General features: G+C 38.8%; 1 protein-coding gene across 1 annotated transcript in view; it reads left to right on the top strand.

The window, feature by feature from the left end:
• Positions 1-13,650: 13,650 nt before the first annotated feature.
• Positions 13,651-16,437, top strand: part of ATP10B (ATPase phospholipid transporting 10B (putative)) — a 54,530-nt gene continuing 51,743 nt past the window's right edge. The window contains exons 1-2 of the mRNA XM_009817723.2: positions 13,651-13,925; positions 14,597-14,791. Coding sequence (XP_009816025.2) covers positions 13,651-13,925; positions 14,597-14,791 — 470 coding nt within the window. The remainder of the gene's footprint in view (positions 13,926-14,596; positions 14,792-16,437) is intronic.

Below are 16,437 nucleotides of genomic sequence, written 5' to 3'. Positions count from 1 at the left end.
CCTGCTCAAAACAAAGCTGTTAAACAATTACAGTTTCTATCATCCACTTCAGGGTTATAGCTAAACCTAGCTCAGTCGGTAACTGGAGAAGATGACTGAGTCAAGTACCACGTGTAACAGCAGGTTGCAATCAACTTCAGTGTGAAGATATAAATGACAATCAGGTGCTTTTAAAAGCAAAAAATTCAGTTTGAAATCACTGTAGTAATGCACAAGTAGACTGCTCTGACAAAACCACAATCTTTGGATGCAGTGGTAGAGAAACTCTTGCACACACTCTGTGGGATCAGTTGTAACACTTCAGATTTTGTTAGGAAGAGTTGGCTGCAAGTCTCCGTTGTGCCAACAGTATGAGCAAGAAGACGATGATAACAACTTCTTCTCCTTTGACTCAAAACCAGATTAATGATCTAATGCAATTTCAATTCCACTGATCTAATGCAGTGGAAAGTATTGTATGTAAAAAGTCAGCCTAGAGATGAAGTCATTTATACATCAAACTCAAACAGCATTTATGCTTAATAACACTTTTTGTTGTGTTTGACTTTGAATGTCATCTGCTTTGGGTTATAATGAAATGAATGGAGTAATTTGAATAACCAGTCCTTCAATTTGCATCAGAAATCAGCCACCGTCATACGTTAAAGGGAAGGAAAAATATATTTGCTGGTTTTGTTGAAACAAGCCTTGGCTACAAATCATCAGAGTGACTGTAATAGTTCATGTTCTGCTTTTTAATTACGTAATTTCATCAACCTGATTTTGTGCCAGTGTTTATGATAGTATAAAGTTCTCATGTACCACAACCAAACAAATAGCCCTCAGGATGGGTGAACAAAACAGCTTTTCATGTGTTAGAATTTAGGTTCTAAACCAGTTTTTTGGATATTTTAGAAATTAAAACAACAATAGCAGAAAAATATTTTTTGTTATTTAAAGCATTTCTTCAGAAAGCTTTGACAGGTTGATACTTATCATTCTGCTTTGAAGGTATGTTTCAGACTTAAGCAATCTCCAGCAGAATTAAAATTTCCTCATTTCCATTCATTAGGTAGTAATTAACAACGCAGTTTATGATAATATGGTCTCAGATGTTGCAACCAGTAGGAAGTGAAGCTCAGGTTTGGAATTAGATTTCTTAAATTCCTTTTGGTTTCACTTGCTGTTCTGATATCACTTGTATCCTGTTCTGCCTCTCATTTTTTGGAATCAGTCAACTGATTGCTCATTATCATGATGATTTTGCATTCATATAAATGACTGCACAAGATGCAAAGCAACAAAAGGGCAAGCCCAAGGAATCTTCAGGATGACAGATGCATGTGTTTGCTTTTTACCTTAAGGTTTCGTATGAGGTTTCAGACCAGTATTAACAATTTGCCAAAGCTTACTTTTCATTCCTTTATAACAGATTTTGTGTTAAACCTTGCTAGAAACGTAGAGCTTGAACATCGATTGGGAGAGGAAGTTTGAACTCTGTCTGTCCTCCTGAGAGGTTCTGGCAAGGAAGTATCTGTGCCCCAGCATGAGGAGATGCTCAGTTAGGATAACTGTCTCTGTTAGGCCCGAAATAGTCATGGCATGGAACATTACAGCTTTATGCTTCCCATCAGCCCATTTTTCTTGGCAAGTCCTTGCCTTGCCTGATTTCATAAAAGAACTGCACTGCTGAATAACAAAGAGGTGCTTCATCAGGTCTGTCTCAGTCCTGCGTAATAGTGCTGATATTTAAACATAATAACTATTTTCTCTATGTGCAGCCTGAGTAAATGGAGTAAAATTAATTTTTCTGAAATTTTTGTAAAGCTCACTCTTTTAATGTGCTTTCGAGTCTCTGCTTGTGCTACCTCACTGCAGTACATCTGATATTCTGTAAATACATAGTTTCTGAAGTGACTGGGTTCATTTCTCTTGCTTTGGGTACGTATTTTTCTGTGGGAGTAAGATGTGAAGTTTCCCCACGATTTCTTAATAACCACTGTTCCCTTGCAAAAGGTCTGGCTTGAGTCACCTTGCAATACAAATGTAATCTCCCTTTGTCTCTGTGGAACATTGCCTGTGGGCCACTGCTCCTTGATTTCTTGCTTTAGAAAGAGCCAGAATAGTTTAACTAGTTTTAGGCATCTGTAATAATTTGCAGTGTAAGTGCCGCAGCGTTTACCCCTGCCCCTGTCCTCTCCCACCTTCCCCCATCACTGCTGCCCAAGGTGGCCGCCTGTCAAGTGACTCATTTTCTTTGGGATAAGGTGGCATTTCCTAAGGTTAATGTTATATCACTGTGACCTGACAGGAGGAGGAAAGAGGAGCACAGAGGAAATGAGATATAGATAGAATAAGGTGAATAGATACCTTTTTAGGAAAACTAGCTTTGACCTGGCATATTGTAAATTTTGGTCTTTTAGATTTTATTAACATGAGGTTGGAGAGAAATACCTTGTCAACAGGCGAACTTTTGTACTACACTTTTTTGTGGTCTTATAAAGTGGTTTCTCTTGTATTATCCTATTTTATCTGATATAGTTTAATTAAATGCAAAAATGTGCATCCCAGTTACCTTAGTCTGGGAGAGGATGAAAGACTATAGGAGGAAAAAAGAGATAGGGTCGAAGGGAATCTTACTCCTGTTTTTAAAAAAAGAATTAATGCTTCCAATGAGCATTTCGGAAGTATGGTGTTATTACGCATTTTGTGCTCGGATTCTTACATGGGAATTTGTGGTCGTCTTTGAGGCCAAGGAAACCCGTGGCTGAGCAGGAAAGGGGGTTCAGTTTCCTGCATCTTAACCTCGCTCCATCCTCCACTAGCTGACGTAGTCCTCTCAGTTCTCCTGATGCTCTCAATGTGCTCTCACTACTGCCAGGAGTACCTTTCGGGACTGAAGGCATTTTCATGTCATTCTTTCAAAAAGGCCTGAAAAGCATCGCTTCTGTCCAAACCAGAACACCTTTATCCTGTGTACACACCTGGTTCACCAGCCCAGGTGTTACTGGACATTCCTTCAACAATACTGTGTGATTAGATCCTGATTAAGCTTTCCCTTGATCTTTGATTGGCATGGAGCTGTACCCTACTGAATTGGCAGTTGTTTTAGCCTCTCTGTTTTTTCTTCTGTTTCATATAAATAAGTAACTATTCTCTTAGAGGCACTTTAGTTTAATATTCAGATTTGGAGAACTGAAATTAGAGTCAGCACATTCTGACAAAAACATAGTTGCATAAAAGGTTTTTACATATAAAGGATCTTCTGGTCAGTTTCCAATTTATTTTCAGTTTTTCTGCTTCCTTTTGGACTTTTTCAGCATTGCTGAGTTCCCACATGAACATCTGCAACATAATTTTGATCATAAGTGCTTTATAATCATACATGCTATAAATATTAGATTGTCTTTTAAAGGCCACTTCACTTTGATTTTGAATATTAAGTGGAACAAACAAAAAAAATTATTATTCAGACAATTGCTCTAATTTTGGTGTCCTCATTTCTGGGCTAAAATGCAACTAAATTCTGCCATTGCTGGAGTTTGAAATACATGGGCTTCTAATTAAGTTGCGTGCAGGACCACTCAAAGAGCTAGAGATAGAGGCATATATTGGATGGAAACAGAGATTAGTCTCTTTTGCAATAGCAAACTCAAAAGATTTCTGAATAGCCAGATGAGAGCACAAGGGAAAATTTCCCTAACCTGCAGCAATGAGAATGCTTCTCATGTGATATATTTAGAAAAACAAGAGACAGCTGTGCAAACAGCTCCCCCAGACTAGGATATGGGGCTGGATGTGTATATTTGCAGTTTACCCAGTAAACCTTTTCTGACTAAATGAGTTTCCAGTACGGTGGGTCTACGATTTGCCTCACTTTGCCTTACCCTAACCTTGACTTGCTTCCCTGGCCTGGCATACCTGTCCCTCTGTGCTTTTTTTTTTGTCTCCAGGATCTGGGTGGAGATTGCTTAGCAAATGGCTATGCTGATTGCCACCTGGGTTGTGTGTGCTATGGAAGTTACTTTGCTCAAGCAGAGTTTCTGAGGTCATGCTTATTTTATGTTTTGGAGGGTTTACTGCAGTCCGTTACTCCACTACTGGTTTTTAGACTGACTGCTTTGGGCGCAAGAAGAAAATGAATAATTGGGCCCAAAATTCTTCAATACTTTTTAAATCCTTAAAGATGGACTTTTCCCCACCATGGAGAGATGTCAGAATTGTAGAACCCTGGTGATACAAGTTGCTGCTGCTTTCTCTGATTACTGATGTCTTAAGTGTTTTTATAGATAAACAAGGCAGAGTCCTCAGATGCAGAACTTGCTGTCTACCAAGAAGTAGAGGTGAGCTGGAGATGTAGGACATGTCAAATGAATGAGTGAGAAGCAGTGTAGCATATGCATCTTTTCATTTCCTTATCTGGGTTTTCTTTTCTGATAACCAGGTTACGGAAAGAATGGAGATGTAGTTTTCTAGAGCTCAGGAAGGAGGTATGTCTGGAAGGTTTTTAATTTTACTTGTTCTTTATGAACTTCATGAATTACCCTTTCTTTTATGAACAAAGAAAGAATTTAATGTTTCCCTGTATGTAAGAACTGTCATGGAGGCTGTTTCCAAAGGCCAGTGGTACAGGCACATACCTTTGTTTGTATTGTATATAGTTTTGTTTAGGCCAATGTATGTTCATGTGGCACAGAAAATTTTTTAATATTATTTAAAGTGAAGTGTAAGTGTAAATAAGAGTTCCTAAATTATGGCTCTTATATTTTCCTGGATAAGAGGAATAAAGGCCTAGTTTCAGAAAACATCTGTATTTAGGACAGTACCTCCATGTGCATCCTCAAAACTACATACATGCCAAGATGTGTAGTTCTATTTCTTATAATGACCAGTCTCACTTCTGCACCGGCCTGAAGCCTGCAGTCTTGTGTCCCAAACTGTGTTTACTTGTCTGAAAAAATATATGCACGTAAAACATTTTTAGGACATATAGTGGAATTCACTGCCCATGTCTGGGCACTAACTTGTAAGAGAAACCTCAAGAACATCTCACTCAAAGTCATGAAAACCACAGACCTGGCTGCCCTTTCAATCTGATATCTCCAAGTAACACTCTGCCATTCTGGACTTTGTAAAAGCTCTGTGCAAGTATTTCTTTCCAATGGCTCCTCAAGCTGAATGTGTGAACGGAGCAAATGTAATTACTGTGTTGGAAGGTGGTAAAGATGCTGAAGCTACCTCTGCCTACACTCATGAAAAGTGCAGCGGGACGAAATGTAATAAGAATAGATCACTGTAGTATTTGGGCATGCTGGCAGCAAGGATACTCATTGCAGCTAGCCAGATAATTTTAGTCTAACTCTTCATTTAAATGAGCATGTAATATGGGAGACCAGAGCAAACTCCTTGTTCACAGAATGAAGTCAAACACAGCATCCAGCACTACTGTTTGCAAGTTGGCAGCTTCCTTCTTGAATAATATCTGATAATCATCCTTGTCTGTATGACCTGTATGTCAGCATATGCTGAGAGCACATCTATTTTGAAACCAGTCTTAATAACACAGCTGCAGCCCTGCAGAAGATTATGCTGCCTGAACATGCCTCCACACTGCTCAAGCTAAAGGCAAGTTCTGCATCAGACACTGAAATCTAGTCTGTCCTCGAGAAAGAGTCTTATAATTAACCTATTATTGCAAGATTTTGGGATTTATTCCCCAAGGAAAGAATCTAGTCGAGACATGAAAAACGTGTCAATCTAATATAATAATAGAAGAGTGAAGCCCTGTGGTCTAATGACACATTAGATTTATGAAAAGCTCTTTTCTGTTTATCCCACACAAACTTGCACTCAAAAAGATTGTGTAATTCTTAATCCATGATACATTTGTCTTGTTAGTTTAATGACAACAGTCTGCAATGACCAGCTTTTTTTGAATGATGCAGTATTCTTTCTCTAATCTAAAATGTTACAGCATAAGTTTAGGCTGTGGTCTGTATCCTGCTAATCAATGTAATTGCCTTCCTCTTTTCCCTTTTCCATTAATCTTAACCACAGAATATTTTCTCTGAACTGATGTGACTGAGGAAGAATTTCTATACAATAACACCAAAAAATAGAAGAGTTTCCTAGCAGATAATTGCAAAGCAGATAAAGAAGTCTGTGGCTGAAATTTCCATAATACTCAGCTCACGTGGTAATGTTTATCTCTCCAGCCAAGCCTTCTCCAGAATGGCTCTTTTGAATGGATGCGACATCGTCCATACAGGGCATCAAGAAGAAAAATTGCTGCTTCTTTCAATTAGGAAATACAATAAAAGTTTTGGAATAATGGAATTAAGTATTAGAGGGGAGTTGTGTTTTTTAATGCCTTCTTGCCTTAGAGGCAATGTAGAAATGAAAATATCAGGTGAAAATTTGGAAGGACATTATCTCAGTTGTAGTTCTTGATAATACACACATCTGCATTTAAGTGCTACTGCTGCATTTTCTCACAGTACTGATTTTCAAAAATAAGCTCCACCCTGTCTGAAATTTTGCCCTGAAGTCAGATTTTCAGAAATACCCAACGAACTTTTGAAAATGAGTTATAGACCTTCTCTTTCTTTGATAGCTCTGAAGTTACTTTTACATATGCCTATGAGCAGGATTATTTTTCTTTTAATGTGGATATATCACCTCCTTTAATAAACAGCACATGAGGCATGATTGTGTAAAAGTTTTTGTGCATATGCAGGAGAGGCAGGATTCCTCTCTCCAGCTTTTGAAGTCCGGGACGCAGAGATCTGCAACTGAGCCTGTTGTTTGGCTGGAATGAGGCAACCTGAAAAGATAAAAAGTTGTTTTCTTATTGCTGACTTTCTCTTACAGTCAACAATACCTTTTTTGAGTACAAGGATCTTCAAAAAAGAGATAGCATTTAAAAATAATACTTGTGAAGTATGTGTCACAACTAATCTTTCCTAGTTAAGAGCATTTGGAACAGTTCTGTAATGCAGTCTGTTTCGATCATAAAGGGAAAGTTTTCTTTAGTGTTGGATGAGATTAAGCAATCACAGGGAGGATGCTAGTCGTACAGGCTATCTATGAAAAATCAAGAGGGGCTCTTCCCATTGTCAACGCAAGGTTGCAAGAGGAAAACGCCATCAGGGAAATATTTCCCAAATAATTTTGTTGGCTTACAATTGCAGTACTCACAAATAGAAGATAGGCTCAAAACATTTGGGGATAAAAATGCCAAATTCTACCAACTGCATGCTGGATTTTATAGTGCTACCTTCCCTCTGGTTTGTTTCTTGTCTAAGATATGTCTCTTAACAAGAAAGTTCACCTCTCGTATAAGAATGCCTACATATTCCCACAATTGTATGATATAAATAAAATAAAAAAATAAGCATAGGCCTGCCTGAGAGGGCTTGATACAGATAAGTATGCAATAGTTCATCTCTGATATGCTGAACCATCTGAACATGTTGAAATCCACACTTAGAAAGGACTTGGCATCGTTCTTTCTGTCTCTGCTGACCTAATATGCCTTTCAGCTCTTCTCCCAACAAAAGGAATAAATAATTATCATGTTTCTCTCTAGTTTCAAAATGTGTTCACGTCCTATGGATACAGGCAAGGACTACCTGTGAAAGCTTACCAAAGCGTAGGCTAGATCACGAGCACACTTTGACTTTGCAGAAGATGTTTAGGGCAGAAATATAGCACAAATCTTAACAATGGTGACAGTTCCATTCAGTGATGAAATGCAGCAAGAAGAAAATAAATGAGTCTTTCAAAACATGAATGGTGGCCTTAGGTTTTAAGGATATAATTAATGGCTGCATATTGCAATAAACACATTCCTGTTGTGTTTATCAGATATGCAAAATCCTCTTTCTGAGACAGGGTAGTCAATAGTTTTTCACAAACAGTATCTTTTTCAGAGTACCATTACAAAACTGTTAGGCAAAATGTGTATCTTTTCCAAGAATAGCATGATGCACTCTTTTAGTTAATAGAAGTTACATATTTTAATCCATATGCAAATGGCAAAGAAAAAATTGTTTAATGACTTTGTCCCTCTGAATTGCCTGATGATACAAGTCATCAAATTGCACCCCAGACTCGACAGAAAGAGTATGATGTCAGTCCTCCTTTTGTTGCAAAGAAATTCTGATTTTTCAAGAGCTTCCTGATGACAGGGTGAATGATACCATTTTAATTTACAGCGTATTGTTCGCTTCACTCTTTCATCAAACATCAGAAATCTTGAAAACTTTCTTGGACATACCTTCTGCCATAATTTTATGGGAGAGGTGCAAAGGTTTTCACGCTTTGGTTGTTGCTTCACATTTCAGAAATTTTGATGCAGTCTTGTGAAATAATGTGACTACTGCGTCTAACCTCTTGTGCTAACACCAGCTTACACAGTTCTCACCTCACATCTTTCTTAGCGTAACTGGGTGTCTAGCTGACACATTTCTGTATGGCTAAGTTTCCTTTGCTATAAATAGATGATAAATTAATCCCTTATATGTTGCTTGTCTTGTTTTTTCCAAATGCAGAGGTTCAGGAATTGAGATACCTAGACATGTTTTAGCTTTTTGCTTGTCTCTTGAGATGTTAGTAGGTCCACTGGAAGGTCAGAGAAGAGAGACAAAAGTTTGGACAGTGGGAAGGAGCGCCTTTCCTAAAAGGAAGAATAAGACACATAATGATTCATTACAATTTCATATAATGAATATATGTCTGTGGTTGTGGCAACCTTGAGGGGCATCCACACAAGGAGGGAGAGGACTTGTCCTAGGCTAGATTGCCTGATGCTTTCTCCCTGGAAAACCATGTGGGAGTTACAGATGGGAAAAATGTGTCTGCCCTGTTGACAGCTGTCCACAGTACATCCATCAGTAATGGAATAGAAAGAGGGGAAAATAGTTTCTTGAAACTGAGGCTTTTAGGCTGTTGAGTAGGACTCCATGGGAATGATGGTAATAGCATTAATTGACTGCAACTTCACAAAAGACTGGACAATGAGACACTAAAAGCTTATGCTGCCATGATTGTACAGCAATAGAGGGAAATTGTCATGGATATTTCTCTGTATAACTTACCTGAATAATTTCTCCAGGCTCCCTCCCACTTATTAGGTTTTGTGGTATTAAGGACATAGAGACGTTCTTTTTGTCCCCTAATTTCCAAGCCTGACAAGTGCGGAGCTGAAGCACAGCCACATGTTTTCCTTGTATTTCTCATCGTGTTGCACCTTGAGCAGTTACAGGGTAAGTGAGCATAAGGCAACTTTCTGCAGCCATGGCTAGTGCTTCTCTGGCATTTCTGACCTCATCCTGTGGAAAGTCCAAAATCCCAGTCCAGAAATAAAGCAGACCACTGGAACTTGCTGATTTCTTTTAAAGGCAAGCATTTCTGAAGTGGCTGACAAAAGGGAGCTTAGGCAAAAGAGCAGTAGCTCTAATGTGCCAGCACTGGAATTAGCACTTCTTGTAATCTCTGTGCTGAAGTGGAATAGATGGCAAATCCCAAACATAAGGGTGTTGGAAATGTCTGCTTCACCTTGATCTTTCCCTTCCAGGATATTAATTTCTGTACTGAAGCTTCACTAGCTAGATGGAAGAAAACCAGTCACTTCAGTAAATGCATGTTGAAGAAATCCACGCTTCATGGGTTCTTTCAATGATATCTCTGTAAAAACAGAAATCAAATGGCTGTGCACGTGTAAAATATTCTAGAATTGCAGAAAAGGGATTTTATGAAGCTCTTTTAGAAAGAGTTGGGACAGACGAGTTAAGATATGTTGCTAGAGGAATGCAATATTTTTTATGTATTTCCTACCATACAGAAAGTAACTGGCATAACACATCAAAGTGCCAGTAAGTTGGAAGATTCTTGTAAGCAATGGGCTGAATTATAGAAAATTGTCATTTTACAGAAGGACACATCTTTGAGTTCTTTCTTCTTTCCTGCTAGGTCATCTCCTAACACTGATGGCAAGTTTAGGCTCCTTTTTATTCTTACTGATCTGAAATCATAAGTATTATGTTTGCTTCTGCTATCTTTTCATTGCCAGCACAGAAATTTATATGTCAAGAAAGCTATTAGCTTGCTACTTTCATTATGCATCCAGCTACATAATTTACCCCCCATACAACAGTTGCTTAGTTTTGCATGGTTTATATTTTGAAGTCTTTACATGTCCTGTGACACGTTTAATTGCATGGTGGTACCAATTGGCCTCTCTCTTCATGGATATGGCACTGTTTATGACCACTGCCTTCCAAAGAAAGCCATGAGGAGAGGGCTGATTTCCAAACAGAATAAAACCAAGTCATTCTTTCATTGATTTATCCACTAAGTAAACAGTTAAAAATGGGGTGGGGAGAGACCCTATCTTGAATGTCAAGCAGACTTGCCTAATTGTGATTTGTGAAGCTGTAGAAAAAGTTTCCCAGGGGAAGTTGTGGAAGACATGCTACTATTTATGTGTAAAGCTGCCTTAATTAATCTTTTCTGCTTTTATTTTTAGTAATATGCCTGAAACTATTGCTCTTTTCATTTGTAATTTCTAAGGAATTTCAACCTACCTTGATGTATCTCAGATACAGAAAGAATTGGTGCTCTGGTAGGTTGTGTGTAACACACATGTCGCTCTGTTATGTGCAGCTTTTATATATATATATTTTATATATATATAAAATGTGGTTAAAGACATATGTAGTACAGTGTGTATCTGAGCCACTAAAGACCGCCACTTTTCCATCCACTATTCAGATTTTAATTTATGATGTGGCTGAAATCAACTGGAGAGCTTGCTGCTCAGAACAAAGTGGCAAAAGTGTCCAGCCTTTAACTAGCAAACATGAGCTGCATCATTTCACTATAGCATTTTCACTGAGTGATCACTGTGCCTTTTTTGGTAACTACTAACAATTGAATTGTTGCCTTTTCATTGTAAAATCTTCCAGCACCATAGATTAAAAATTATACTGTAAGGAAGTGCTGGCTCTAAAATAGTTTAGGTTGAATATCATTTCGATTTCAGTCAAAGTACTCATTCATTTGGGCATTGGCAGAGTAGTTAACATGGATTACATGGGGTCCTGTCTATGGATTAAACTACAAGTTTATTCAGTTCTGCAAGAAGCCATTCAGAGCTTTAGGTTGTGTGTGTTAAGGTAACACCTTCTAATGATTGATTTCCTCAGTAAACAAGCACCAAGTGCACTAAAATCCAGAGACAAGGAAGTCTGTTGTCATGTCTGCTGTGCTTCTAGTACTCTCTCATGTTAGTAGTTTAAATCTGGTGTCTTATGGAGAAAAGGTTCCTGAGATCCAAGTCTTCTAAAAACGATGGCTGTTACAGCTATAGCAGGCTTTCCTTCAGTTCTCCAAGTCAGTACTCCATACTTCTTATTGTGTCTAGGTGTCTTTTTTTCCTAGCTCTTCACACACAGTAAACCAGAATAAACTAAATGCCACTACATTGTGCTAAGAGACAGCTACTTGTTGGTGTCTTGTCCCAGGGTTCTCACTAGTCCTAAATGAACCCTTAATTTTCCTCTCCTGCCTATCAGCACAACCTTCCCATGGGTGCTTGAAGACCCCCGAGAAACACAGCACAAAAACAGAGTGAAGGAGAATCTGATGCTCAGGTTTAGGTTCAGCACACCTTCATCAAATCACTGTCCCTCTCCCATGAAGACCATATCTGACTTACTACCTGTTGCCTACAGCTCATCTGTGGCATGGGATCCTGCAGAGATGCTGCTTTTATTGACACTCAGCAAGCTCTGGAGATCAGTCTGGTTAGTTACCTTGCTGCTGACTGTCCTCATGGTCCTACATGAACATGACCTTCGGGGATCAGACATACTTGACTATTTTTTTTTAAGTACATATGAACCCATTATGACAATGGCAGCTGTTTTACCTTGCAGTGGCTCATCTTTCAACAGGTGAATAAAGTTATTGCAAACACAGTGAAGCCATCTAGAATCAAGGGATAAATGCTGGAATTCCAGTCTGAGGAGCACAGCACAAGTAATGGCAAGTTCTGTTAAAAACTCCTTTCACTTCCTTATTGTGATATTTACCTTCCCTCGCATTTTCCCGGCAAGTCATAGTTTCAACGTTCCTTATCAGAGTAACATGACATTAAGTGTAAATTCATTAGGTATTGGGACTTAAGTTTGTATCAACTGAACCAGTATTTGCAAGTTTCTGATAGGCGTAGGTTAGCAATTCTCAATATTGTAGAGGATGCCCAGGCACTGCTGAGCAACCTGAACTCTGAATTAAAGTTTTTTGAGCAACTAGTGAGTGATAGAGCATAAACAATACTTGGTTTTGCTGATGAAACACTTCAAATGTGTTGGTGAAATTCAGTGCAGTATATTTTTCCCCTTCCAAGATGCAAATATGTACATATTTATAAATATGATTAAGTTTTTTTCCAAAGGAAGTCGCATATTGCATCCAGTAAAAGGTAGACTTTTTGGAAGAGGAAGCTGAAAAGCAGAGAGAAGCAAAGGACTCACTGGTAATAGAGTTGTAAATAATTTCCAAGGTTTAATGTACTTAAAATATGTTTATTTAGACTTGTACAAACATGTATGGGTATTCTCAATCTGCTTCAAAACCAGCTGCTATTAAATAAAGTTTAAACCAATTCTTCGGTGAATTAATCTAAATTACCATTGTCCAAATCTAAATAATTTTCTTTTCTTTGTATTTCCAACAGTCTAAGTGAGGTGCATTCAGTCCACATATTTTGTTTAGTGGAACCTTGAGGTTGCAAAAGGCCAGTGCCTTTTTTTTGTTTGCTTTTTCACATTTAGTGCCTCACCGTTGTAAGGCAGCTTCCAGTCCTCAAACTCCTGCCATTGGATTGAGATTTTACTGTGTTTAGATTGAGCATAACAGCATATACACCTGCGCTGCTGGAGCCTGAGCGTCCTGCACGCTGGATTGCAATTGCAGTTGCGGATGTGTGAACAAGTCAGAAGACAAGTGTTCAATGATAATAGGATTACTGTTGGGAGATTTAATTCCTTTCTCTCTCCAACCAATATAACATCCATTGTTTTAGTGCTGGCTGGCATTTTGCATTCCAATCAGATTTCTACGGGGACTCTGGAAAACTGTTACGTGAGTGTAAATGAGATCAAGCTGATGCTGCAGTTCTTCATTATCTGAGGTATTAAGATTCAACACCTGAACCGGTCCCTTTGTAAGCAAGTGTGAATAGAAAAAGTATTGTAAGAAGTCAGACATTTGAAGAAAAATGCCTGAATAGGTTTGGTGGCAGTATATGACTGAGGAAAATTATACAGAATTTGTGATGGAAAAGCCATTGTTCACCTCTGTTAAATTGGCTTTATCTATGTTAGTTTGCTGTTATAACACACAGAAAATAGATTTGGTATTTTTTTCCCCCCAGAGATAGAAATAGATTTTTCCACGTTGAAGATTTTGTTGTATCTTTGATTCTGCGCTTTCTCTGCAGAAAGTGCTGAGCTCGAAGGCTGAACATGTAATGCACTGAACAGGAGTATTGTTTGCTGCTTTAAACCTCTGCTAGCAAGACACAAAGTGAATTTTCTACCATGATGGAATTGGTTTTCAGTCCTTGTCATGCATTTGTCTTTCAGCCTGACATCCCTGCTGTGAATGGCTTTGTCTGTGGACTCTGCTTTGTACCGTTGGCAGCGACTAGGAACCGAAAGTCCCTCCCAGACTCAATCAGAATCGACACCGCTGCTGTTTTCTGTCAGAGACAAACCAAAACTCAACTTAAACAAATGGAGGATTGTGTTTCCCAACAATGGGAGTCAGTGGAAAGACGGGAAACAAGCTTCCATGTTTTATTCTGGAAACAGGATACAGACCACAAAATACACGTGGTTCACTTTTTTGCCCCAAAATCTTTTTGAGCAGTTTCACAGGTAAAAAAATTCATTCAATGATATATGAGATTTAAGAACTCTCTCTGAAACAGTGATATTTGAGGGTGATGGAGAATTTTGGTTTGAAATTATGTACCCCCCCAGCATAGTGAATCATGTCAATAAGATGCCCAGGGAATTACCATTATGATAAATGTAAGTGAAAGTTGTATATCCATCTCTAGCTTTGAAATTTTCATTCTGTGTGTTAGATTCACACATTCATAATTTGACCTTCCATCTGTGGAATCCTTCATGGATTCCTGATGGGGACATTTCCATAATTCTGAACATGTGGGGGTTTTTACACCCATTCTGTTTTGTTGGTTTGATTTTTTAAGGTTTTTGGGGCTTTTGTTTGATTTTGTGGTTGTTTTCAAGACTGAGGCAGTAGGGGATCATTAAAGATGTTTTAGCTCCTAGAGATAAAAAGAGTTTGTAATATGTGGAAAAATGGAGGTAGCTATAATATGAAAATGTATCTCACAGGCTCTTCTAAAGAAAAAATTAGCATCTCAGTTAAGCAACTGATTAATTCATTCTGGGAAAGGATGAGGAGGATAGAGGAGTGAAATGATTCATGTTCCTTTGACACAAAATGGGGGATGTTCATTAAGAAAAGGACACATTTTAATTTCTGACTGCTTTTAATTTATTTTATACCTTTTCAGGCTGGGTAATCTTTATTTCTTCTTTCTGGTGGTTCTGAACTGGTTCCCACAAGTGGAAGTCTTCCACAGGGAGATTACTATGCTGCCTCTGATTGTGGTGCTGCTTGCCAGTATGATTAAGGATGCTGTTGAAGACTACAGAAAATACCGATTTGATAAGATGATAAACTTCTCTAAAACCAGGGTATATGACAAGTAAGTAAACTAAACCAATTATTTTTCCTTGCATTTGATGTGGTGGAAACTGCTCATCTGATTTTGCAGTAATTCCCTCACTGACCCTCTGGAGTACAGTAAGTTTGGAAAAGCTGTTATAAGAGAGTTTTGTTCTGCCTTTAAAAATGCCTCATTTATCTCACTTAAGTCATCCTGATATCATTGAAGTTTTGTTTCATATCACAGCAGTGTGTGCTAATATACGTTTTCATTCCAAGTTTCCAAACCAGCTTGCCAACACAAACAACATCCTCTCCAGGTAGCAGAAGGATCTGGAGGAAAAATGAAACATAGCCAAGTCTGGAAAGGATTACTGGGGCTGTTTAACAAATTGGAGCAATGTCTTTCAGATGTTTCACACTAAAACCATTAATACAAAAATTAATAATCAACTCCATTCAAGGGGAAGCATAACCAGGAACTGAAAAAAATTTTATAGGACTTCCAGTAAACACAGGTGATCAATACGGCACGGTTTTGCTTTGGAGATGGTACAACACCCGCAGTAAGCTGCGATGTTTGCTCAGTACTGACTCAGAAGGAAGAAATATTTTCATGTGCAATTCTTATTGCAACATTTTGATTTCATCAGAGTTTCTTGTCCAAGTACTAACTTGACTTGAGACTACTTAGCTCGTCACTACATAATGCAACAGTTAGGAGTTTTCATTTAAAAGAAGTTTAAATGTTTGGGTCTCTTCCTTTTTTCACCTCTCCTTAAGCCCAGGCCATAGAGAAAAAATTACTATGGTTTGTACACTTCTCATTAGCTCTCTTGGAAATTAGCCCTCATCTATGCTACATACTTAAGTGTCAGAGGCACAATGGGGAAGAAGAAATGAGAGGCTGGAAGGGGTTACTGCGTGAGAGAGGGACACTTTGGGTGTCCAGAAGCAGGAGCTCTATCAGAGGAGAAGGATCAGGCTGAGGGGCAATCTAGGTAAACTGCCCTTCAGTTGCCTACGTCTATGTACCATTCTCACAACTACCAAATCATAGGTCCGTTTGGTCTGGGGGGGTGTTTGTTTGTTTAATAATCCACGTTATGGGCAAGAAAACAACTAGTAGGTAGAGGAAGTAAAAGAAAGAAATACTGTCTGTACTGAGGTTTATAGCAATCTTCTGTTGACTTCTGGGAGGCAGAGCTCTGCCCACTACCTTTGAACTTCCTGGCAACCCCCAGGCTTATAAAGTCATTCAGAAACTCATGGAGTGAACCGTGAACGCTCTGTGCATGTTCTTAGCTTTGTCACTGCCCTGTGTTAAAACAGAGACACTTCACGTGAGCAGATAGTAGATGCCAGGGAAATGCTCTGAATGGGACCTCCAGGCGTAGGCTAACAGGAATAACAAAACATTCAGGATGCTTTTGTCATAGGTGAGGTGCGGCCTCCCGGCCGGCTCTAGGACCCGGTGCGGCTGAGTCAGGATGATACCTGTCCCTGGGCAGGTGGAGGCTGGAGTGGAAGGAGAGGCAGCCCTGGGCTTCCGACATCTTGACTCTTCTCTCCACCACTTGGGAGTTTATTTGGATTATTGAACTCTTCTAACTTTGTTGGTTTTCAACTTGAGGCTGCTTTTTGAGAGGAAAACAAGATGTCAAGGAAAAGTGTTCCAGGCTGCTT

This window comes from Gavia stellata, chromosome 16 (assembly GCF_030936135.1).
Source record: "Gavia stellata isolate bGavSte3 chromosome 16, bGavSte3.hap2, whole genome shotgun sequence".
In the NCBI taxonomy this organism is placed as follows: Eukaryota; Metazoa; Chordata; class Aves; order Gaviiformes; family Gaviidae; genus Gavia; species Gavia stellata.
The sequence above is the reverse complement of the archived record's forward strand: the minus strand, read 5'-3'. Positions and strand labels throughout refer to the sequence as shown.